This window comes from Anopheles ziemanni, chromosome X (assembly GCF_943734765.1).
Source record: "Anopheles ziemanni chromosome X, idAnoZiCoDA_A2_x.2, whole genome shotgun sequence".
Classification (NCBI taxonomy): domain Eukaryota; kingdom Metazoa; phylum Arthropoda; class Insecta; order Diptera; family Culicidae; genus Anopheles; species Anopheles ziemanni.
Genome location: NC_080707.1, coordinates 13758674 through 13782769, shown reverse-complemented (window position 1 = coordinate 13782769; position 24096 = coordinate 13758674). Strand labels below are relative to the sequence as shown.

The window sequence follows — 24096 nt, the reverse complement described above, 5'->3', positions numbered from 1 at the left end:
GTGTCGAAAAGGTGACAAAGCGTCGTTCAAGGAGCTACCGGGCGCTTCGGTAGTGTTTTATTTAACTTCAGCTTGGTTCGCACCGTTGGAACCCACGCTTGCAGACACCATCTCGACCCTTGTTAACCTTACACGGACACGCGGTGGTGACTTCGGTGAGGACTACTTCGATCGCGCCGGGAGTTTGCTCAATGAACTTTGCGGATTCGTCGCTTGAATAGATAAAGTGTTTGCCAATCTGTGGCTACTGTCAAAAGACTACTTGCTCGAGGATGGGTAAACTTACGACGAATTTCCTTCGTCTGCTTGCCTCTCCTGCGTCCCACAAGGTGTAACCTCCTCCATCGCGTTCGGGAAGTGATTTTTGATCGGTCCACATAGCTTGAACAAGTTAATTTGTTTCGCGTTTTTTGTTCCCCTCCCTTAGCCTATAGTTGATAATTTTGTGTGGATGCTTGATACAGTGGACCGTTCGTTTTGAACCCACGATTCATTTCTAGCGTACAACTGCGAAAAACGAAATAACCCGATTGGTGCAAATGTTATTGACCTCTCGCGCGCTCGGAAGGGTCAGGATAGCGTGCAGAAGAAGACGAACCCGAGGTTCAAAACGGTGTAACGATCGAGGAGGAGAATTGCGGGAAAAAGAATCGATGTTTTCGAGGATTCGACTCAACTCCCGACACAACAGGATGTGCGATAACGTCGTCCGTAGGATAGGACGAAGGGGTTTTTGGCTTGAATGAGGGGAAAGGGAGGGAAGGATGAAAACATGTTTTCCAAAGGTTTCAGGATGAAGAAGAGCAAGCGAATTCACGCGAATGCTAAAATCTGAACCGAAGGTTGCGACCGATTTCGGATCGTATTCTAGCACCGAGGCTGAGAATGGATCTCTTATCTCGCGAGCGTCTGTGGAAGTAGTCAACAGCTTAGAACCCGTTGGGTGCGGCTGGTGCCGTGAGCTCGCAGAATCCACACAGATCGTTGGAGTTGTTGATCTTAAACATTCGATCATCTCCCCGTACCGGGGCTTCAAATTTGCATAATTAATGTTTGGGGATCTCTGCCGAAGCCGAATCCATATCGTTCTCGCTCTCGTTTTGCCCGCCCGGAGACGCGCGGTGTACGTTCATTAGCTGAAGCAGCCGAACGGTCGTCCCCGCGCGGTGCGTGGTGTGGAGGGGACCGGTGGCAAACCGGTCCGGTTCGATCTCGCCCCAAAAACCGGACCAATGAGCTGTGGGGAGGAGTAGTGCTGCAGGGAGGTAGTGGCCTGGGCAGAGCTGAACCCCGTGCAGGGGATGGTGGAGAATGAAGGAAGAATGGTTTGTTATTTTTGGCTGGCCGCATCTTCATTTCTCTTTCGTTTCGAAGCAGCATCGGCAGCTTCATCGAAAGTTTGTTATTCGCCTTTTTTAATGTTTTTGAAATCTCACGGCTGAATGTGTCGGATTGGACGGATGGGTGGCTAAACGGGGGGGGTGTGAGGTTCCCCCGGGTGGCTCGTTTTATTGTCCCCGCATCCGTTCTCACCTGCTCCAGCACGACCAGCTTCTATCAGGTCGGACAGTTGAAACCTGTTTGCAGAAGTCGCAGAAAGATCATCTACATTTTGGGTGGACAAGAGTCAGGAGATTTTGTAATTCAGGGGGGAAAAAGGGGAGCAAACGTTCTACTAGGGGCGGGGTGGAGGGACGAAATGGAAATTTAAGAAGATCACACACATCACCGGAGGAAATAAGAAACCACGAGTTTTTACTGGTCAACCCTGAGGAGAGATGGAGAAAACCCAAACCCCCTGCCGAGCTCCATCCGAAAGCAAAAGTTCTGCTTGCGAAGACGCTTTTGCGGAATCCGCGATGGGGCAAGATGTTTCCTGTTTTTTTTTTGTTTTCGAACACATACACCTTGAATTTCGCTTTCGTAAAGCGTTCGTTTTGGTTATCTGAAATGTTGGAATTTAAACACCGGTCGGGTTTTTTTTTGGAAAGCAACCGTTTAGAATTGGTAATCAAATCCATTTGGAAAAAAAGAAGATGGTGGAGCTTTTCGACTCAAAATCGTTGCTGCTAGACCACCACGGGGCGAATTCGTAGCCTCAAGTACCCGAGCAAGGACAATCGCCATCAGCGTAGGTCGAGCTGCAAAATTCGCTAACCGTATCCTCATTTTGAAAACATTCAGTCCGCCTGCTTGAATGATTGTTGTACGCTTTTGGAACTAAGAGGGAAAATAATACACGATCAATATCTTCATCCTATAAAGTCCTCAAACATGTCTCTGGGCTCCAATCTTCGATAGAAACAAGAGTTAGAGGTGTCCATATTAGACAAGATTTTCCAGAATAATGTCTACACTACTGTCTATCTACTACGAAATCGAAGTTCATCCTTTTCCTAACACCTTCCAGAGCTCCGCTGTACCTTACTCAAATGTTTTATGTTTAGATAACCTGTGTTCGACAATTAGAGTTTGCAGAGTAGAACAGGAGTTAAACGTACAGGTTTTCTGGTTTCGTCGCGTCTAGCTTTTCTTAGAGAATACATTTAGTCATCAGTAATTGTACCGTTTTTGTGTATAGTTGAAAATAGTCGATTCAGAGTTCTACCTTTTTACTTCCCAGATATCAGAAGTATCACTTCCGTTGGAGTGTTGCCGATATTCGGTGTTATATAATGTTTCGTAATAAAATTCGCCATTAGTTTTCTACTGGACTTAAATCAGGTGAATGAGTTACATGTTCAAGAGAACATCGTGATAGTGCTGTAATAGATGTGTTAATGATCTTGTTGATAAAGTTAATACTTTCCGGCCGTAAACATCTCTGAATTTCTAAGCAAGTTCTAATATTTTCAATGATTGGTAGGCCATGATATCAAATGATTTTTCTTATTGTACTAAGTGGCTCTAGTAGACCGACGCTTCTCCTGCCATACCGAACTGTTCGATTTTCTGCCTGCTTTCAGCGAGCGATAGAAGGCTGATCTTTAGTCCCAAGACTTCGCACAACGCCGGTCGAACCGCCCGAACCAGAAGCTTCCGGTGGCGGCCATCCCTGTATCGCCATGCACCATTGTGCTCAAGTATGTGTGTGCGTGTGCGTGCGAGTGTATTGTAGGTGTTGAATCAGTAGTTGACCTGTTGCACATTCGGGTGCATGCTTTGGAGGTTGTGTTTGCGTGTGTGTTTATGTACGTGTGAGTCCTTTTTTTGCCTGTTCGTTCGCTGTTCTATTGGGTGTAGGACGATCCTGCTCCTTCTGATCATCGCTAAACCCGCGCAACCTTGCACTATTCCATTTTCAACATGGCCTCTAGGCGCTCGACCTTGGACCTCACCCGGAGGTGGTGAGGGAAATGGCTCGGCGAGGGGTTCCAACCGAAAGCCGGCACGAAAGAAATGCATTGGCGTAATCTGATTAATAGGACCACATTTGGTAGAGGGAAAGAGAGAGGTCGGGGGAGCTTGGCCTACGAATGCTGATGAGCCGGCCTGCTTCGTGGTTTCCCCCAAGGTCGCCCCGGTGACTTTTCTCGTGACACGCACGGCAAGTTTTTCTCTCTCCCATCGTTCGGTTGATATGGAGCTGAAGGCGAACTGGATCGTGTGTTTTTGTCGCTATCCTTTTGATGATTGTATCAAGCTTCCAACCGTTTCGACTGTGCGGAGCTCATATAGGGTTAGCCAGACCCTCGCCACCGGGGTCCATCCTAGCAGAGGGCTTCCCAATACTCAAAGTGATGAATCTGAAGATAGCCCCGATGATAGGCCGACATCCAAGAAGTCATAACCTTTCGACCAAACGCCAGTGTGTCGTCGTCGTTTCTAAGGTAGCAATCACTTCCGTCTGATCGGCGCAGGACAGTGACTGGCAGGGATCGTTAAAGTAACGGAGCGCAATGTCAAGATCGGAATGACCTTTTCGAACGCACACCTCCCACTGTGTCGGCAGCCTTTCGCTGTTCGACCGCTCGATCGACGACGCGCTGGGTCATTATCACCAAATTAGGAACGACGAACACTTCACGATTGACGATATCGAATCGGCGCGAGCGGAACGAGATGCTGCCGGCCCCCCCGGGGGGATAGGGTGAGAGGAAGCCATTTGACAGGAGGAAAAATAGAGTCAAAATAGTTTCTACCACTACGGGCTGCTCATCACAACAATGTCGTGGTCGAAACCGTCAGGATTTTTTTTCTCTCGCAAATCGTTTGAACCTGAACTCTATCTTAACACCTGGATCGCCCTTCCCGTTCGGAGAGCTTACAGCGTTTCCAATCGCACAATGGAAACACTCGAATCATCTAGTGCAGGGGTCGGCACAAGTTTCCTGGAAGGGGCCAGATGATGATAAAAAACCTTAAACAGTGATTAAATATTTTGAAAGTGGTATTAAATACTCCTAAAATGGGCTCTTCATTTTCTAGTCCATTTATTGCAATTAATAATTCATTTTGATACTTATTTTCGATGCATTTTTTACTTTTTCATATTATAATTGGTTGTTAGTTGTACTTGAAATTATTTTCTTTTATTCCACTGGAAATTAATACTCCACTTAAATTGTTTTTAATATCAGTAATTATCATAATTCAGTTTTTAGATGTTTTGAATATTGCGAGCCTTATTATGTTTCGTAATGGTGTCGAAACTAGTGATGAGAATAACAACTCTTTTTAGAGATTTGAATCAGAGTGAATAATCATAACGATGATTCGAATCTTTAAGTCACTCTTTTGTGATTTAAAATGTGAAAAATGATTTATTAACCTTCGAGGTGATTTGAAATCTTAACTGGGATTCGAATCCCAAAAGAATGAACGAGTGGGTAAAAGAGTCACTAGTCGCCATTGCGATTCGAATCCCAAGTAGTGATTCGAATCCCAAGTTGTGTTTCGAATCCCAAGTTGTGTTTCGAATCCCAAGTTGTGATTCGAATCCCAGTTTGGGAATCACTATATGGGATTCGAAACCCAAAAGAATGAACGAGTTGGTAAAAGAGTCGCTAGTCGCCCATGTAGTGATCCCAAACTGGGATTCGAATCACAACTTGGGATTCGAATCTCTATGGCGACTAGCGACTCTTTTACCAACTCGTTTATTCTTTTGGGATTCGAATCCCAGTTAAGGATTCAAATCAAAGGGAGTCACAAAAACTATCTGTTAGGATTTAAATCGTTCATTCAATATTAAGATTCGAATCACTCATTCATTTTCACTCAGAGCGCACATCACTAGTCGAAACCCCTTTTTCCTGTTCGATTCTAGACAAGATTGATCAAACTGAGTAATTTTAGAGCAATCTGTAGTAAAATTGTGATCGAAAAGTCTTATGTAAGAAGACGAGAAAGCTCGCCTGCTATTGAATACCTCCTTCAACAGTTTTAACTTACTGTTTTAGAAAAGAAAAAAAAACAAGTGTGACATCGTGAACAAAACAAAACAAGTATTGAAATGTTTTTTTTTTATTGTTTTAGCATGTTGCACTATAATTTAAAAAAAACTTGAGGCTTTATAAAGCTAGCTGGCGGGCCGGACTTTGCCGACCCCTGGTTTAGTCGATCGTTTCGAATCGACAAATGTTGAGCCTCGATATGACATTTGGTGACAAGGCGAGCATTTAGAGTTCACCAGAAACCTCTGTGTGCAACATTGCATAATATGATTGCAAATTTCCAGAGCGGGCTTGAATGATTCCAGTATTGATGTGCAAAATTCCACCAAGTGATTCAAGTGCTCCATTGCATGGTTTTAAACCCTGTAAGAAAGACCAAAATAGATACGATGGCGAACGCGCTCAACAACAACAAGAAGACGGCCGTTAGGCGGCCTGATAAATGTTGTTCAATCTATTTCGTCCAACCCTAATGTCACACAAACCGCCAGGTGCTCGTCTTCAAACGTCAACGGCAATGAAACCACTTACGACACCCCGGCAGGGTGTCGTGGGGGCAGGGTTGATCTCCGCCGAAGATCAAAGACTTCATCCGGTTCAGCACACTTCCGTCAACCGAAAGCACCGCGACAAAATACCTCGCTTGGGAGCGGGGGGACCCGATATAATATCGTCTTCTCGCAGCATTGCAGAAGTATGGAATATGCGCGTCGTTTGACCGTGACCTTTAGCGAGAGAGGATGGATTCTCGAGTGGTCCGCTGGGACACCGTTTTAGTTCCTTTTCTTATTTTGGGTTGAAAGATCTTTCCGTAATGGCCGATTTCCTGGTTGTTTGTACACATTCCGATGCCGGTTAATGTCCGTGGGAAAAAATCGTCACAGTTTCGTTTTGTTTTCCTTTCATTCCTAAGTCGCAGATCAATGAAAATGAGTGTATTAAGAAATGCAGTCGCTTTTAGGACACAAAATGTGGGCCAAGTTCGCCGAAAGCACCGTTCTCTACACGTTACGCTGTGTATCAATCCTTTTCTTCATATTCATGAACTTTATTTAACATTTTATTCAATTGAAAAGAGGGTAAACATTGCGGATGTGTGTTCAACCAGGAGTGACTCCATTCGTACATGCACAATCAATATGTTGGACTATCTTGGAGATCATTTTTTCACTTAACCATCTGGAAACAAGCATGTTTTTGTGGTAAAAATTGGTCTTAAAATCATTGATATGTTTTGCAACTGTAAACATCAATGTAAGATGATTTCAACGAATATAAATAACGATTTTATATGGTGTATATCAACATTTGGAATTGCTTATTATCATTTCAAATTAAAAATATTATGAATATGAAAACTCGTTACTCGTTTTAAAGCGAGTTTTGTGTTCAAACTAGTACGTGTTGCGGAATTTTGGCTGGTGTCAGTGCTCTGAAGTAAGCGATTTTATCGTACAACATTGTGTGGACTTGACAGATGAAATCACACGTAATAGTTTATCTTCTTGTCATCAGATCGTCCTATGCGATTTTACCTGCAAACCAAACTGGTTTTTTTAAAACCCGATCTTTGAGGCTTGTATCTCGAAAAACTAGTTAAATTTATCGAACTATCTTAAAGTTCTAAAAGTAAAAGGAGTACGATTAAATTGCATTCGCCAGAGCACTGGTACACCAGCCTTAATGATAATGAAAGTGTTCTTTTTATTGATGAAGAATGGTTGGACAACATTGATTTTATCAACAAAAATCGAATCGAAAGAGAAAACTTATTGATTGTAATATAAAATGCAATAAACAACATAAAGTTTGTGAAAAAGAGTGCAAGAAAGACGAAATTGTGGCTTTTTGTACGTTGCTTCGTTAATTTTATTTACTCTACACCTCGTTGCTTGATGTCTAAGTCTGATCTGATTTTATAATTTTGTAGCATGTCTTGTGGCTTTGTTTGAGAGTCCTCAGCAGAAACTAACAGGTCGGTCATTTTGCTCTTTTCTTCCCTCCGAAAAGGTGGCTGGAACATGATCGATGTGGAAATGATGAGGAACTGGGACCTGCGGGACTATCTCCACCTGGTGCAGCCGAAGTACGGTGCGGCACCGTTTTTCAAGCTCGGCATCGACACCCGCAACCAGCCGCCGTACGACTACATGATCACCGTAACCGAGGGCGACCTGGGACTGCCGAGCAAGGAGTTCTACACGCTCGCCGAGAAGCATCCGGTAGGGATAGAACGCAACCGACTGGGTTGATGGCTCTAACGGGTGACTTCTGTTTTGCTATTTGTAGATAATTCGAGCGTATCATACCTTCCTCACTGACACGCTGGCTCATATGATCTCGACGTCGACGGAGATCGCACAGGACTATGCGAAGACGATCTACAACTACGAGAAGCGCATCGCGCTGGATGTGATGGGCGTCGTGCTGAACGAGAGTGGAAACTTTTCACGCCCTCAGATCCGCACCATGCACCAGCTGGTGAACGATGCACCCTCGGTAAGCCCTTCGCTGAGCTCTGCTCGAATCTTTTCTCTTCATCACATTCTCCTACTTCTTCCATGAAGCTGCCAATTCTGGAGACGGCGCAGGCACTGTTCAAGAGCAAGAAGATCACGGAGCACACGGAGGTGATGGTGTCGAGCCCGGCCGCGCTCAAGGCGATCTCGCAGATCATCACCACCAGCGACAAGGAGGTGCTGAACAAGTTCTTCATGTGGTCGGTCATCCGGCACTTCGTGCCGTTCATGTCGCGCAAGTTCCGCGTCTCGCTGCACCAGTTCGAGCAGGTCCTTTACGGCGCGGTAGAGCGCGAACCGATGTGGCACTTCTGCACCAACGTCGTCCAGCAGTGGATGCCGTACGGGCTGGAGGCGCTGCGGGAAAACCCGGCCCTGATCGTGCACGACCAGCGCAGCTCGAGCGAGCTGAGCGACTACCACCATCACCATCCGAGCGCCGGTGTCGCCGCCGCCGCCGCCCAACAGCCGCAATTTCAGAAGCAGCAGCCGCATCACCGGATGATGGGTGGTGGCTCGGGCGGCACCTACTCGGCGCTGGAAGGGTTCGATTATGAGGGCAACAGCGCGAGCCACGGTGCGGTAGGCGGTGATGGCACTGGCGGAGGCGGAGGCGGTGGTGCTAGCTCCCGGCACGGTATCATGGCGGTCGGCATCGATGGCTTCAACCACTACCAGTACGGCGAGGATCCAGCGGCTGGTACTTCCACACTGCACGATCCGATCAGCTACGACGACGAGCTGGTGAAGCTGATCTTCTACCACCTGCGCGAAGAGTACAGGCAGGCGGTGGTCGGGGCGCACTGGCTAAGCGAACCGCTGACGCACTTTCTCACCAACAAGCTGTCCACGCTTCGCCTCCAGATCGGGATTCCCCGCGAGCTGCTGCAGACCGAGCGCACGCTCAACGAGTACTACCGGCAGCTCGTGCTGGACGGGCTCCTGTTCGTCGACAGCGTGGTCAACCAGTGGGGCTTCACCAAGACGCAGATGACGCGCATGCTGGACAATCAGACCGAGCCGGAGCGCATCCTGGCGGAGATGTTTCCGCCCCGCTCGGCCGCCGACCATCTGCAGCTGCAGACGCGCCAGCGGCGCAACCATCTCCACTACCAGACGCCGCTCGCCGACACGCCGGTCAAGTACTCGATCGCCCTCAACATGGTCATCATTTCCCGCCAGCGCATACAGGAGCCGTTCTTCCATCATCACTACCCGATGTAGGTTCAACACACTCTGCGTCACGCTCATCCTCCGCTAATCCGCTTCCTTCTTTGCAGCTCGGTCAACTTTGCCCGCCTCGGAGCGGAGATAGCGCAGGTGCTGCAATCGGCCATCCACACGCTCACCGAGCAGTACTGGAACGTGGAGACGAGCGGGCGGGGCGGCACCGTACGCCACGATAATGTGTTCAACGGCGAGGCGCAGAAGTGTATGGCGAGGTAGGTACCGACCGGTACAGCGAACCGTTCGCTTGCAGACACACCGACCAGTTTTCTGTTTGAACTAAAAACAAACCACAAACAGCTATTTGGCATTGTTTGAAATCGGCAAACAAAACCACAGCTATGACACAATCTTTCACAGTATCAAACAATGAAATGAAACGTTTTTGTTTAAACGCGGTTTACATCGACAAGTTTGCAAATGATTTGTATTCCGCTTTTCAAACAATTCCACTTTGACGTTCTTTAAAATAACTCCTGCTTCAAAAATAGAGCAGGTTTTACCAATAGAGTTTGCAAATATGCGCTTATTATAGCACATCATAGGACTTTTTAGGAACAAACTAATTTAGTAGTTTTAAAACACATTTCAGTCTCAATTTTTTATTTCCTAAGAGTTTTGGGATTATCTGTTCACTTCTAACAAACTCTTGAATCCTGTAGAGATTTGTTTATTTATAAAGATATTCATAATTATTCATAAAGGGGAATGAAATGAAAAGCATCAGATTTTATGAGAAGCTTATTAGCTTATACGTTTCTTATCTAATCTTATCTTGTAAGGTTCATAGAGCTTATTTTTGGTTATGGCGCTAAGACTGATTATTGAACTTTATCACAAAGCTATTGCAGTAGTTCTTTATCGGCAACAAGTTGTGCCAAACCGTCTTTGATCTTAAGTTATAGTCACGCGTGTTTTCGAAGAATTTCTAGTATATTATAATACTTAGTTAGGTTTCTTCAAAACTGGTGTACAAACATGTTCCAGAACGAAATTCTACATTGCTTCCTTTGTCACGTAATATAGAAATTGACGCTTTTACTTTTCTGAAGCTTGTTTTACTGCAAAGTCATCTTTTCATTTGTGGAAATATGATTAGTTAGTTTATAACACAGGTATAACTTCATGGTGCATAGACTAATTCTCATAACCGTTCAGATGATTTCGTAGCTTGCGTAGAATATGTTTGCGTAGTATATATGGTTTGTCAAGATGATAAGGGATCTATTTAAATTGCATAACAATTGGTTTGTGTACAGCAGTTTGTACTTGAGATAGTATTGATTTTCATTTCAAATTATTTTTGTTCAAATGGTTTGTTTTTCTGATCGATTTCCAAGCTAAAATAAAAATTGTTGTAGGATGATAAAGTAAGGTTAATTAATTAAAACTGAACATGTACCAATTTTACACGCGAGGGAATCTTACACATCCTGTAGAACAACTAAAAGTGAAACGTTTGGTTAAAAATATAACCTAGTAATTGAAAGATCCACATTGATCTTTTCGAGTTTACTCTGGTCATACGTTTCACATACAGAGTTGCTCCTAAGTTGTTTAGCACGTTAAGTAAGCCTGGTGATATCATTCTTCACACAGTATTATTGCAAGCAACTCTACCTCCAAAGATGCTTTAGTATTACGTAAATTGTAAATCTTTTAAATTACTGTTTTCAAAAACAATTTTTAATATACAAAAATAACATTGTCAATATCTATATATGTGTGCAATCGCATCACACAAAATCTACTCTAGCGATTTGTATACCAAACTTGTTTCGTGCTACTTTTTTGCCAAGGTTGAAATTTGCAATCTTTTTACGTTGATATCTGCACTCTCCTCAGCTTGTTCACCTAACACGTTCCTGCCAAACCTGAACGATCGAAAGCTATAGAATTAAAATAAAAAGAACGGAAGATGCCTCTTTACATAGGCATTAAGTGATTAAATTTCATTTTCCCAGAACAGTGAGAAGGCGTGACATATGAGTAGCAATTCCAATTTCCAGTTTTTATGGTCACTCAATCGAACTCCCTAACGTTCGCTGCTGGCACCACTGAACTCTGCCCCTTTCCAAAATATATAAATAATGACGGTGGGAAGGTTAGCGAGTATAAATTCCTCAAATTAAAGTGCTAATCGCGTCGAGAAAATTGCATAACTAATTTAATTAGCATATGAGAAAGGCTCGAATAGGGGTTTTATGGTCACTGAAATGAATACTTTAAAACTTCATCCTGGGGCCAGATCTTGTACCGTTCTTCTTTTTTCTTCTCTATGTGACAACAATAAACTTAAATAAAAACTGCACGTTACCGTTTGATCGTCATACTCTGGTTAATGATACGTTTTGGTTAGAAATAGACCAGGGTTTGTTCAATGAATAACTAACCAATGTGCTTTGCTATTTTTATAGAGCTTTTATCAGTACTATAAAATTATATTATGAGAATATTTAAAGCGTGGTTAAAACATTAATGTCCCACAAAGGTATCAAAACAAATCTTCACACTTTTCCATTTAAGAACACAAACAGTGCAGATATGATCGTAAAAAGTAAAAAGAGGCTTTTCCATTGAAAGAGTGCTGTACTTTTTCAAACAAGTGACCCTTTTTTATTTTAATCAAAAATAAGTAGGTAGCTGGTAACTGAATTTTTCAAAAGCATTTTCTAAAAAGGGCAAGATGATTATAAAGAAACCGAAAGCGCGCCCTTTTGCCCTTTACCCTTTTAAATAGAGTATCATGTTTTTAAAGAGTAAAGTTACATTAAAAAGTGGTGTAAGATAACATATAAGAAATTTAATTATTATACTTTTTTAAACATTCATACATTTCATACTTCTTTTCGTTGAAATTTGAGCTTTTTTAACACATTTTGATTCGTTGTACTGTTGATTAATTTCTTTAATTGTACTTGAAATTAATTCTTTACTCAAATTATTATAAAGTATATCGGTTTTGCTGGCTCTCAGTAGTAAAAATAAATCAGCTACGCAAAGTTTTCAATGTTGTGAGTAATTTGTATCGAAATGAGTATAAAAACTGTATTTCTTCAATGTAGTTATTTTGGATGCAAAGTAAACGAACTTTGTCGACCCCTTAAATAAGGATGATTCAATGATTGCTTACCAAGAAAAATGTACGTGCTATGGTGGGGAAAATTGGGTATTATAAACTCTTCATAAATATGAAACTACTAGAACAACTAAGAAGGATGCAACTGTGAGGACTGACCGGTTTCTTCTGTTTCGTTTGACAGGACGCTCCTGCACACGCCGAACGGTGGTCGTATTAGCAACGCGACCCGGCTCAACCTGTACCTCGAGCTGTCGGCGGTGAACGTGCTGACGCAAGCCTTCGGCACGCTGCTGGACAAAATCGACCGCAACGAGCGCATCTACGAGAGCGACATCTCGGAGAAGACGACGTACGAGATGCTCGGGCTGAGTCAACACCGTCGCCTGCCCGGACTGCAGCCGTACGACGAGCGTCAGCTGTTCACGCTCGCCTACTTCCAGCGCCATTGCTCGGTCGGGTACAACAGCCATCGTCTGACGAAGCTCCTCACGCAGAACGACATCCCGGAGATAGAGAAGTGAGTGCGCCGTGTTGTGTGAAAGGTTTCTCCCCAAGCGAGCGCTTCCTAACACTTTCCCCCTCTCGATTGCAGATTCGATCTCCTCTGGCAGCAAATCACACCGCTAGGTGCCGTGTTCGAGTGTAAACCGGGCGGTTCCGGTGGCGGCGGCCCGGCGGCAGGGTCCGGTGCCTGCAGCAACGTTCTTTGATTAACGCATCCTCAGCGGCATCAGCTTCTGGTCGTGCAGTTGCACCAACAGCAACAGCAGCATCCTTCCGATCCGACGCCGACACCGGGCACGGTGCGGCCGAAACCGAGCAAACAGCACAAGAAACTACCTTCCTCCTACCTCGCCTCCACGGGACCGCAGTATCCGCCGTACTCACCACCACCACCACCACCGGTGCCGCTGCAGCCACAATCGCACCGGGTCGTCGCCGCCGCCGCCGCCGTTCCGCTGGCTCCGGTTCACATCCAGCGTTCCCTGCTGGTGCCGCTGGCCTCGATACTACCCGCCTCGTCCGGCCCCGTGACGGCACCAACACCGCTACTACCGGCCACCAACTCCGACATCATGGGCCGCATCGATGTGAATAGTATATTTTTCTAAACCCGCCTCCAAATCGCCTCAGAGGTTGCGCAGAGTGGAAGGACGAGTTGGCCGGTTCGAACTGGCACGTAGTTGAATCATCTCCCTTCCGCCAGTATCTCCGAGCGCGTGCCGGATCTGTCCGCCAATATTTTTTTTAACTTTACAAAACGACCGTTTAATCGTCGCTCTCTACTTTCGATGTTCCGTTCAGTTCGGTTCGGGTTTTCGAGTTGGTTACAACTATCATTTACTTTTGAGGTGAGGAACGGAAGTGCACTGCCCGATGCGCGGAGCGTGCTACAGTAAAGCTAGCATGTAGAATAGAGGATGTGCAGGAGGATTATATACATATATAAAGAAACAGATCTATTTAATCGGTAAACTTAAGGTGTAAATGAAAACGAGGGTAGCTGGAAAGGGAGTATTAAAAAGGAAAACGCACGCAACGCATCCGTGGTAGAACGAGGGGGAGCAACATTTTGTTTGTAAATGACCGCCTGTAAGTTGACGCGATAGAAGAGGATCTATAGAGAGAGAGAGTGTGTGTGAAGAAGGATTTTATGTTAAGAAGATGGACGTTTTGGACGAATTATTATAAAAAAAGCAAACATGGAAGAGGTGTCTCCTTAAGCCGCAAGTCACCTTCCGAATTAGGGCACACGCAGCTTAAGACTATCGGGGACCGTGTTCAGAAACAACAAAACCAATCGTTACTGGGTTAGGAGCCGGTGTTGCTGCGATGCAAAGACTGTTCGCCGTTTCGTTCTCACCGTCCGCTGCCGGCTCATTCGTTAGGAAAGCGACGATACATTGTAATAGCTTGACGGAGGATGTGTTCGTTTATCGACGTTGACTGTTTTACCCATAACAAAAACACTTATTGCGGCAAACGGAAATACGGACGGGTGCCATTTTTTTTTTAATTTTTGCCAGAACGAGCGTGATCAGATTGCCATGTTGAGCGAGTGCACACGTCGATGGTACGGTAGGTGAGCAGAGACTAACATTCCTCACCACACCATTCCGCGCGGTGTTGCGAAGGTCTGGTCGAAGGCCAGCGTCGGACGGGCGCATGCGAGAAAAGAATCTGACACAACTAGAAGCAAACTAGAGTATAGTGATAGGGCAACAGAGATATATAGAGGAAAGGGAAGCGATATCGGAGCAGCGCCAAGGAGACAGGATTTAATGACTATATTTAGCAAGTAACACCATCATACAGATGATATAGAATTTAATTATTATAACAGAAAAAAACGAAACGGAAAATAAACGGTTGGATGCAGTACTAAAACGAATGGATGGGTCGAGGTGTCGTTTGTTATGCTGCACCGCTTAATACATCCATAAGTAAATAAGTTTGCGTTTCCTTTTAAGGACCTTTGCTATACGTTCATTAAAGTCCATTTGAAATCATCATATTGAATTTGAGTTAGCACCACTGTCTTAGTTTGTTTCAAATTTTCAACATCATTAAAACATTTGTATACTTTCTTTCACAACATTTTAATGTCACTTTGCCAACAAAAAGGTAATGGGATATTAAAATACCGAATGCTATAAATGGCAGCAAACTGTTGGGTGTTGTATTAATTTAACACAATGCTTCATATTGACCTTTTTCTAATGAATCTTATTAAATTAAATGTGAAGCTTGCCAATCGAATGATACTTACAACCATTTTTTTCTTTTTAACAATCAATTTAACTTTCTGATTGCTATTAATTTCCTTATGAAATATAAACTGTCTACTATAAATGAAATAAAACTAATCGAAATCAAAAGTTGTTCACCTATTTTCTTTCCTGTTAGAACGCACGATGGGATGAATAAAACACAAAACCACGTGGTGCATTGTGATGTTCTCTATATTTTGGTTATATAAAAAAAAAGAAAAAAGAAAGGAAACATACAGTCGAAACGTAATACACGATGTGTGTGGCGGATAGGTTGCTCTCTGCTGCACGAACGAGGCCCTGTTGGTGCTCCGGTGCACGCGCGACTACAGCCAGCCCTATCTAGAAGCGAACCGGTCTTCCGGGCGGAAGGAGACAGGAGCGAGATTAAACTACATTCTTAGGTTTGCTGTAAAAAGGGTAACTAGCGTAGCCTGTATCTCGACGATACTCACACGTGGTTGCTTTTCGTGCCACCCCCTTGCCCGTCTTCGTCCACCTTCCTCCCATATCTCGCTGTTAATCCGACAAATTTTGGCACAATCTCTTCGCTTACGTTTAAAATGGATTCGCGCTAGTCATCAGCCCAATTCCGATGCCCCCCCGTTGCTCGCCCCGGTTTCGCATTATTTACACCAATCTGCCATTTGTTTCTTATTGCAAATACTGATTAAATCGTTCGTTTTGGAATGGTTTGGAACTGCCCACTTTTGTTTGCTTTTTTTTTTGTTTTTATCGCCCTCTCCTTCATATCTCTCGCTTATCTTCCCTAGCTAGAAAAACAAAATCCCATCGAAAGCTGTGTTGCTAATCTTAAAATTTATACATAAATACCATACTACTATCCTCCTCCTTACGGCAATATTGATTAGGCACATCTTTTACTCGCGCTTCCCCGGCCTGCGAGTGCTCTAGCTCTATAAACATGCACATCTTTACACTTGCTTAACCTCTAGGATAATCTTGCCTCATTCGCAGCGATCAACAGTAACAATCGACGTAACGTAAATCTGTACACGAATAAATAAAGATAGCACCCCCTGTATCCGCCCCTCGCGGGTGGCAGAATGGATTGCGAATTGAAAAAGAAATCTCAATGCAATTAACCTAAACAATTGTAGCCTCCTCGCGCAACAACGAAAAGGTGGCACCAAGCACAGCACCCACGGCGTGTGGGGGCGGACTACGGCCTACAAGCGGACGCTGGAAGACAGTCAATTAATTCATCTGATACCTATTTACCACTAGCTCTAGCCACTTGCTCTTCCGCTTTGTTTCCTTTCTCCCAAAACCAACTCGCTAGTCGTCGCCGCCAATTGTGGAAGCATTCACAACGAAGCCCTTTTGTGTGTGTGTTTCTAACCCTTAAGATTTTACCCTACCCAGAACTCAGCTGCTTAAAAATACTACTATGATGTGAGGGCGGTTAAGGCAGGTGTTTTTTTTTTATTTTTTTGAAGCATCTTGCGGCTTTTGTTCGCTCCGTTCGCATGCTCCGCTTTGCTCGGTGGAGTTCTTTTCTTTAGCATCTTAGGATCGCCCACTTCCCGGTGTGTATTTGTGGGTGTTTGTTTGTGTTTCTGCGCGTGTGTTTCTGTGTGCGTGTGAGATTGACTAGATTTTCCGGCTTGGTAGCGTGTGGGGAAAACAAACATCCACTCCGGTATAAACGGTTTCAAGCGCCACCAAAACAAAAGCACACGGAGTGGTCCGGTACGTGGAGCGACGAGCGCCAACGGTATAAAAAAAGCACGAAAACAAGGCGAATGATGCAGGTCTATAGGCTGATCGGAACGTTTCCTTGGGGAATGTTTCCTGGTTAGTTAGCCGACGCTCGCTCCCTCGCTTTTGGCGATTCACCGGATGCCGGTCACTTCCCCAGGGGCCGGTGACGTTGGGACTGGCGCGGAAGGCGGCACCAGGATCGAGTGTACCTTGCGCAGCAACGGAAAGCTGGCCTCGTGCGCCACCGGCTCCTCCCGGTACAGCGCATTGTCGGCGCAGTACGAGCCGAAGTCGTCGGTATTCAGTGAGAAGATCATGGCGCCACCGAAACCATGCGCCTTGATGTAGTTCGCCTTGCACTCGAGACTGCGCTCGTCGTCGTACGAGATCCACTCGCTGCCGGCGTACAGGTACGGCGAGCAGCTGTCCACGTCGTACACCTGGTGCACGTAGATGTTGTGCCGGCGGAACCAGCACACCTCCGAGTAGGACGCGAAGCCGAGCGTGCCGACGCGCCCGACGTCCGACGCCGGCGCACCGATGCGCGCATTGAATGGGTTGACGAGCGTGTACGTGTGGCCGTACGTGGGCAGGCCGATGATGAGCTTGCTCTTGTCGAGACCCGCCGACAGCCAGTACTCGACCGACGTGTTGATGTTCAGCGTTCCCAGCAGCGAGTGCTCGTTTGCCCTTCGGTACAACGGTGCGTTTAGCCCTGGAGAAGAAACATGAAAAGCATACTTTAATGAAGCGAAGACAGCAATTTTCAAATACAAATCCCAACGCAGGGATTTACATATTTACAAAATGGTTTAATTATAGCTTAGGGCGTAATGTTCTATGGTTAGTTTTCTAATGTAAACAAGCAGTTGTTTTTCACAGGTTTGCCGAACTCTCAAGCTCATTAATTTCTTTACTGTTTACATTTGTACATTGCCGTTGTAATTAAATAGTATCAAAGAGTAATAGAATAACAGAAGATTGACTGCAAAGCAAAAATTTAATTATAATTATAGGAATTCTTTTCACGAACTCGCTACGGCTAACAATCAAACTGAACAGAAGGCAAAGGAAGCTTAACATTCAACGGAAAGTAATTCTAGCCAACACTTGCAAAATGTAAACTCCTTTGGTTTCTACAGGAAAAAAAGAGTTATGCAAACTTACGGCTGTACAACTAGCTCTACCAAAATATACCGAGAAATTCATTCTAACGTTGCCAATCCACCAAATATAGTTGACAATCACAAACTGTTTGGAAGTTCTGTTGTTTGGTAAGGTCGAAAGATCGAGTAACTATGTGTTCATACTCATTTAAAAGTATATAAAAAAATTCTAAAATGTTAGAATTTTGCAAACCTACCCGTCTGTGGAAGTGCGGACGAATAAAAGTGATAGTCGTACGTCATGAGGTTAACGTAGTCGGCGTAGTTGTTGATCTCGCCCACGTCATACGCCATGTAGGCGATCGTTTCCTGCGGAGCGACGGCTACGCTCAGGATGTACGTCCGGTGTTCGCGCTGATATTCACGCCGGATTTCGTGCAGCAGCTGGGAGAAGTGCATCCGACGCTTGCAACAGCTGTCCGGAAACTCCCAGTCGAGGTCGACGCCGTCGAGCCGGTACTGCTCGAGGGTCGCTTTCAGCGATTGGATGAACACCTTGCGGCTGGCGTGGTCGACAACCATCTCGGAGAAGCCGCCGACGCTACCCCCACCGACCCACAGCAGGATGCGCAGGTTCGGGTTGGCCCGCCGGAGCTCTCTCGACTGGACGAGCGATTCGCGCACATCGTCGTCGATAAACAGCGTTCCATTGACGATCGCGATGATGCCGATGTTCAGGTGCGTACAAAGATGCGGATCGATGCGGTCCGGTAGAAGGGTGTGACGCAGCGCCGCACCACCCCGCCCGAGCAACCCAGACCGCTGGGTCGAGCGTAGCGAGGGTGTCGTATAGTAGCAGACTATCTTCGGGCTCGGCGGTTCCCCTCGGGTGGCCTCCTTCGAGTAGATGTAGTTGCCGAAGCGCGACGGGAATATTCGCTCGTTGTCGAGCTCCTTCACCCGGTGCTGTTCGGGCTGCTGTTTACTGTCCACCGGTGTACTAGCAGCTCTGGCTGGCGTGGACTTGCCATACTGTTCTCTTTCCAATTCCTTCGCGAGTGCTGCATCAAACTGAGCCACTTCCTCACGATGCAGACTTTCACGCAAGGCACCCTCGTACTGTACGATTCGTTTGTGCCAGTGGGGCGAAACGGCTGTAAGAGAAAATCAGTTTTAGACTCAATACTTCTTCTTCTTCTTCTTGGCGTAACGACCTCTTGGTCATGCGTTAAGGGCTTACGAGACTTGTTTCCCTGTTGTACGTGGATAGTCAGTCCTCTCGTACAGGGGAGGGTCCGGTCTCGGTTGGGATTCGAACGCACGCCGTCGAGGTGGTGAGCCCCGGCGCTCATGGGCCGAGTTTCTAACCGGCGCTACCGCTCGGTTGTCGCGAACCCCCATACAGACTCAATACTCTTTTGCGTATTATAGGCAATCTTAACACGGTTTGCCAAATGAAAAGGGCGAAACTTTAAAAAACGTTATTTAATATTAACGTACAAAGAGAGATGCTTCCGTGTACTAACTTTGAATTAATATGGCTGCTGACAAATAATCGAATCGAGCATACTTTAGAGAACTTAAATGCTTTCGTCGCTCTTGTTCGTTCTATCTTAGCATTTAATGATGTAACTTTGGTACCTCACACTGTGACCTGATCTATTTGAATTGAAAGAATTCAGCGTAAATTGACAAAAATACGAATCAGGACCTTAAGATAGAACATAGACTAACCTACACTTTACGAAACAAGAAGGTTTCTACTCCGTCTGCAATCTTTAGATCAGCGAAGATTTTATCCCTATCCTAAGATAAGGCGAAATCGATACTCCTAATTTAGATTTTTCAATTAATTTGTATGTTCCTGATCATACGCTCCGTTTTTGCCGTAGTCTATTAAGAACAGATCTAGCGAAAACGTTAAGGGGTACCAACTTCTATGTACATAGCGTTTAACAGTTTCTCACAATTTTCAATCTCCATGTTGTTGTCAGTTGTCTTCAAATCGATGTGTTTTTTATACATAATATTTTAGCTTATTTTATGGAAAAATTGCTGTAACTAAGCCTAGCATTAAGTATTACTGAGGTCCCTGCGTTTACCATGCAATAAAACTAAACTAAATAAACCAAATAAACGTGCGGATGAATTTTGTAAAAGTTTCTTGCTTAGATAGCGATATCCTAGCCGTAGCCTATTACTACCAACTTATTCGTGGTTTACAATACAGCCTACTACTACCAAATTATTCGTGATTATACAATACAATGTTCTAGATCATCGATAATTCAATGCTCTCCTGCTACAAGCTTGCCTCGTGCGCTCTACTCGTTGGTATACTTTTCAATTATCAATTACTCTCACTAAACTCTGCAATTGCCAACTCCATCCGCCCTTTATTCATGGTCCATTTTTTTAAATTCTCCCATGGCCCTTCCTGGACAAACGGCCTGGACCTAGATACCTAGTATGTCTCGTCTCGGCCACGTCTCGACCTACACTTGGCACCATACCAAATGTGGAGCCGATTTGTCTTCGCCATACACATACACGAAGCAGGTAGCTTATACAATAGGCCGGTGCGGATCATGCACATCTAGGCCGCCGAATGCGAATAATGCTGCACCGGTGGCGTACGCGTGACCCGTACCGCTCTCAACTTTCCTCCCTACGCTACGTACCAATGAGTGTCGGTGGTATTATTAGATTCTGTCGGTAGATCATGGTCCAGATCGTGTAGACCGTCACGCTCGACAAGCCGCAGAGTACGACCAACAGACATCCTTGTATATAGGTGTGCTTTCGCCTAAAAAACAGAAAAGTGAGAGAGAAAAAAATAAATTAGGTTAGCTAAAAACGAGGCCCGTGATAACGAATCTGCTGGCGATCCTTTGCAGAAAACGCCTTTTAGTTTCCTTCGCCCCCGCGCAAATTTACAATCCATTCACATGCCTTTCGAAATCCACCTAAACGGAAAGCCGTCCCATTCCTGCAAATTTTATTCCGTCGGTAATCGTTCGTTCCGCCCGGAAAGGAAACTCAATTCCCCCGTCGAGAACGAACAAAAACTAAAACGGAGACCTAAGGGACGGAACATAATACCCAACGACCGGCAGTAAAACTAGGGTGTGCGGCACGAAATATGCGCCGTTTATTGATTTACAGCTAATGGCTCGCATTTGCCTAAGTGCTGCAAAAAAGGATAGTGCAGAAAAAAAGAGCGAAGAAAAACAAATAAATGGATGCCGATTGATTGATTGATATGCTCGCCATCTCGAGAAAGGCAAATAATTAGAACGAAAAACGGCTGTAATAAGTGGATGCGAACGCAGCAACGAGGCAATATTGACGCGAAAACTGACGCGAACTCGACTTGGAAGCAGCGATGGACCGGTTGAGTGCTTTTTGCCGCGCGAAAACTTCATCAATTTCCCTCGGCGGAGCGTGCTTTTTACTTGTCGTGAGTATGGTTGGTTGTTGTTTTTGTTTTTATAATTCTTTCTCCAGCCCACACGGGGTCCCCCTCTTTACAGCATACCGCCAATAAAAGTTCTTGTTTTGTTTCAGCATTTTTTGGCACCGTGCTTGTCATGGAGTCGCTTTGCAGGGAGTCGAAATTAATTGCATGACACTAATCTAATAAAGAGCCGGTGCCAGCACAGGGTCAGCACAGGGCCAACCGGGAGTGGGATGGGCATAGGGTGGGACAATACCGCTACGTCCAGCAAGGCGCACACCCGCAGGTCGCCAACCTCCTGCGAAGGGGGCCTAATAGGTAAACATGTGTGAGCAAACATTGGTCCTTCGGCATTGGAGGAAAGCTCCGGTATGGATGGCAGCCCTTCTGACCTACCCTGCCTCTTGGTATACATCCCGTCACGGCAGGCTATAGGTTTGGCAGGGATTAGTAGTGGTAGTAGTATCCATACTTCTTTGGCAACCGAATCTTTCCGCAACCGCTAGGAAGGGCACCACAAACGTGTCGCGTCTGGACGTTTATGGGCGCCAACGCGGGGTAAGGTGGGCGAAAGAGAAACAGTGTGGCGCTGTTCCGATGATTTATAACCGAAGCGTGAACAGCAGAAGCTTATATTCTCCTGCACAGCCGCCTACAAAAAGGGAAAACATTACCATAAGCTCCAACCAGCGCTGCAAGCGCAAACGTACATTATGATATTTCAAAAGAAAACTATCGTTAGCAGAAGAAGTACAGCAGTTTACTACTTAATCTCGCATAAACCCACCGAAAAAGCAGTGTTTGAACCAGTCCTGACCACCATCATTGCGCTGTAGAATCTTTTGATGCAAAGTCGCATCGTAAGCTTCTTCAAAGTCGAAACAATCTACCAAGAGCCCTTCGAGTATGAGTCCACTTTCCCTTGGAGACACACATAGGGCATCGCCACAGAAGGGTTTCCACTTAGATGTGGGCTTAATCAAAGCAATGAGTCAAACAAATATACCTCGAACACAATCGGACAAAGGAAGTGGAACTAATTTCTAGGCACAACCCCAAGAACGATTGCAGGGACAAATAACAGGCATGAGCAGTAAACAGACGGCTACGCATATATGCTAATCGACCGAATGAAAACAACAACAATCCTCCCTATCAGGTTACAGGGTAAGCAATTGCATGTTTACGAGCATGGCCAGCGATGACTGTGGAATAACGGCTCAATTTGACTCGATAAACAGCGACGGAAATAATGCAGATGATAAGGCATATCGCTTAACGCATTCACAACCACAGATTTAGTCTGATTAGATAACTAAGTTTGAAAAGGGGGGGTTTGTATAATTTTATTTATTTGGGAAATTCGATTTCCAAAAGTAAGAAAGTACAAGTAAGGAAGCAGTATAAATACACCGCAAACTATAATGTTTCAATCCGTGCCAGGGAAAATGCTGGATCGCCAAAAGGGGTGAGAACGTATCGCTTCGTTCTTCGTTGGTTCAGTGAAAAAAGAAAACAGTTCAACTTACGATAAGTGAAATGGAATCCCTACAACGGGCCCCCGATTTGTATGGCACCTACCTTAGGTTGTTTTCCTCCTTGAGCAGTTCGTATTTTCCTTGCTGCTTCGACATCCTTCTTTCCGTTTTCATTTGGTGCTGCTTTCTACAATACTTGGATACTCTTCCGCTAGTGCTTCCTCTGATTTAATTTCACCCCCTAGGCTAGAATAGGACGAATCAGGGGCTTTTTTGTGGTTTTGTTTTTTTGGTTGGTGTTGGAATGTTTCGGGCTCGGTTACACCGAACGAAATTGGATCCCTGCGGTAAGACAGCTGCCAAATTCGCGTGAGTTCCAATCGGGATGTAACGAGGCCGGCATTTCCGGGATTCCTGCAGGTCCCTTCCAGTGGACACCTTCGTTATCTTCCAACGGTAGACTCCTTTCGAGCTATGACGTGAGCAGTGCTGGCTTGATAGGTGGCGAGGCAACCATCAGCTAGATTGGTGGTTGTTCATGGAACCAGATTTCATGGGAGTTGAATGATGTGATGGATTGCAAGCGAATGTAATGATGAACCTGTCGACTTTGGTATCACACACACACCAGGGCAGCTCATTAATTTACGCGATAAACTTGAGAAAAGAATCTTGATGTCCGCTGGCCTGGAGCACCGAATGATGCGACGTTCTCAAGCTTAAAATGAAACCACCAGGTAAACGTGCGTGCTAGAGTGTTAAATAACCACAACACGAGTTTCCGCTTGCCATCTTCACAAACTAGGCACTGAACGACCACTCTTTTCACGCGTTTCTTGTGGCGCCTTCACAAGACCGATATCAGAACAGCAAGCCTCGATAGTTGATGCGATGGATTGGTGGAAAACCATACCCGACGCCCTCGGTTCGTCACTGGCTTGGACTCCGGAACAGAACTGAACAAAACATTCGCCTCGAATGACCACAAAGCAAAACCCTTCGCCCTGTAGTTGATTGTGCAGCTTGTTTTGACAGATCGGTCTCATGGGCCCTCGGTCGGGATGCCGTTCGCGTTGGCGAGAGCGAGAGATGGCCAAGGAAAAGCCACGGGACAATGCATTTTATGTAGATGGGAAAGGGCCCGACGGTCGAGTAGGTCAAACGCATAGCGCTGCATAGGGTGAAAGGGTTGAGGGTTATGTGTCGGTATGTATATATCGCTAGAAGTGAAAGTAATGCGTATTTGTTTCACTTGCCGGGGTTTGTTATTCCTGCTGCATTTGATATTACGCACTATAGTCGTCGTTGTCGTAGATGGGTTGAATGAAATGGTTT

The 24096-nt window shown here is 45.3% G+C and overlaps 2 protein-coding genes across 2 annotated transcripts in view; one reads left to right on the top strand and one right to left on the bottom strand.

Moving 5' to 3' along the window:
* Positions 1-13336, top strand: part of LOC131291107 (protein gone early) — a 52217-nt gene extending 38881 nt beyond the window's left edge. The window contains exons 4-11 of the mRNA XM_058320297.1: positions 7407-7618; positions 7686-7895; positions 7964-8365; positions 8603-9135; positions 9196-9357; positions 12406-12741; positions 12817-12901; positions 12950-13336. Of these exons, the coding sequence (XP_058176280.1) occupies positions 7407-7618; positions 7686-7895; positions 7964-8365; positions 8603-9135; positions 9196-9357; positions 12406-12741; positions 12817-12901; positions 12950-13336 (2327 nt within the window). The remainder of the gene's footprint in view (positions 1-7406; positions 7619-7685; positions 7896-7963; positions 8366-8602; positions 9136-9195; positions 9358-12405; positions 12742-12816; positions 12902-12949) is intronic.
* Positions 13337-16851: 3515 nt separating this feature from the next.
* LOC131291106 (chitinase-3-like protein 2) lies at positions 16852-23364 on the bottom strand. Its single transcript, XM_058320296.1, has 4 exons — positions 22865-23364; positions 20508-20632; positions 18084-18980; positions 16852-17435 (listed from the first exon to the last, which is right to left on the bottom strand). Exons 1-4 carry the CDS (start codon positions 22933-22935, stop codon positions 16852-16854), a joined length of 1677 nt encoding a protein of 558 aa, XP_058176279.1. The 5' UTR covers positions 22936-23364.
* Positions 23365-24096: the final 732 nt, after the last annotated feature.

What these genes read in the sequence shown, in the direction of transcription:
- LOC131291106 (XM_058320296.1), bottom strand. Translation starts at nt 22,935, where the DNA reads ATGAAAACGGAAAGAAGGATGTCGAAGCAGCAAGGAAAATACGAACTG. An exon ending in AAGGAGGAAAACAACCTAAG is followed by an intron (nt 20,633 to 22,864) that starts GTAGGTGCCATA and finishes TCTGTTTTTTAG; the next exon opens with GCGAAAGCACACCTATATAC. An exon ending in AATACCACCGACACTCATTG is followed by an intron (nt 18,981 to 20,507) that starts GTACGTAGCGTA and finishes TTTCTCTTACAG; the next exon opens with CCGTTTCGCCCCACTGGCAC.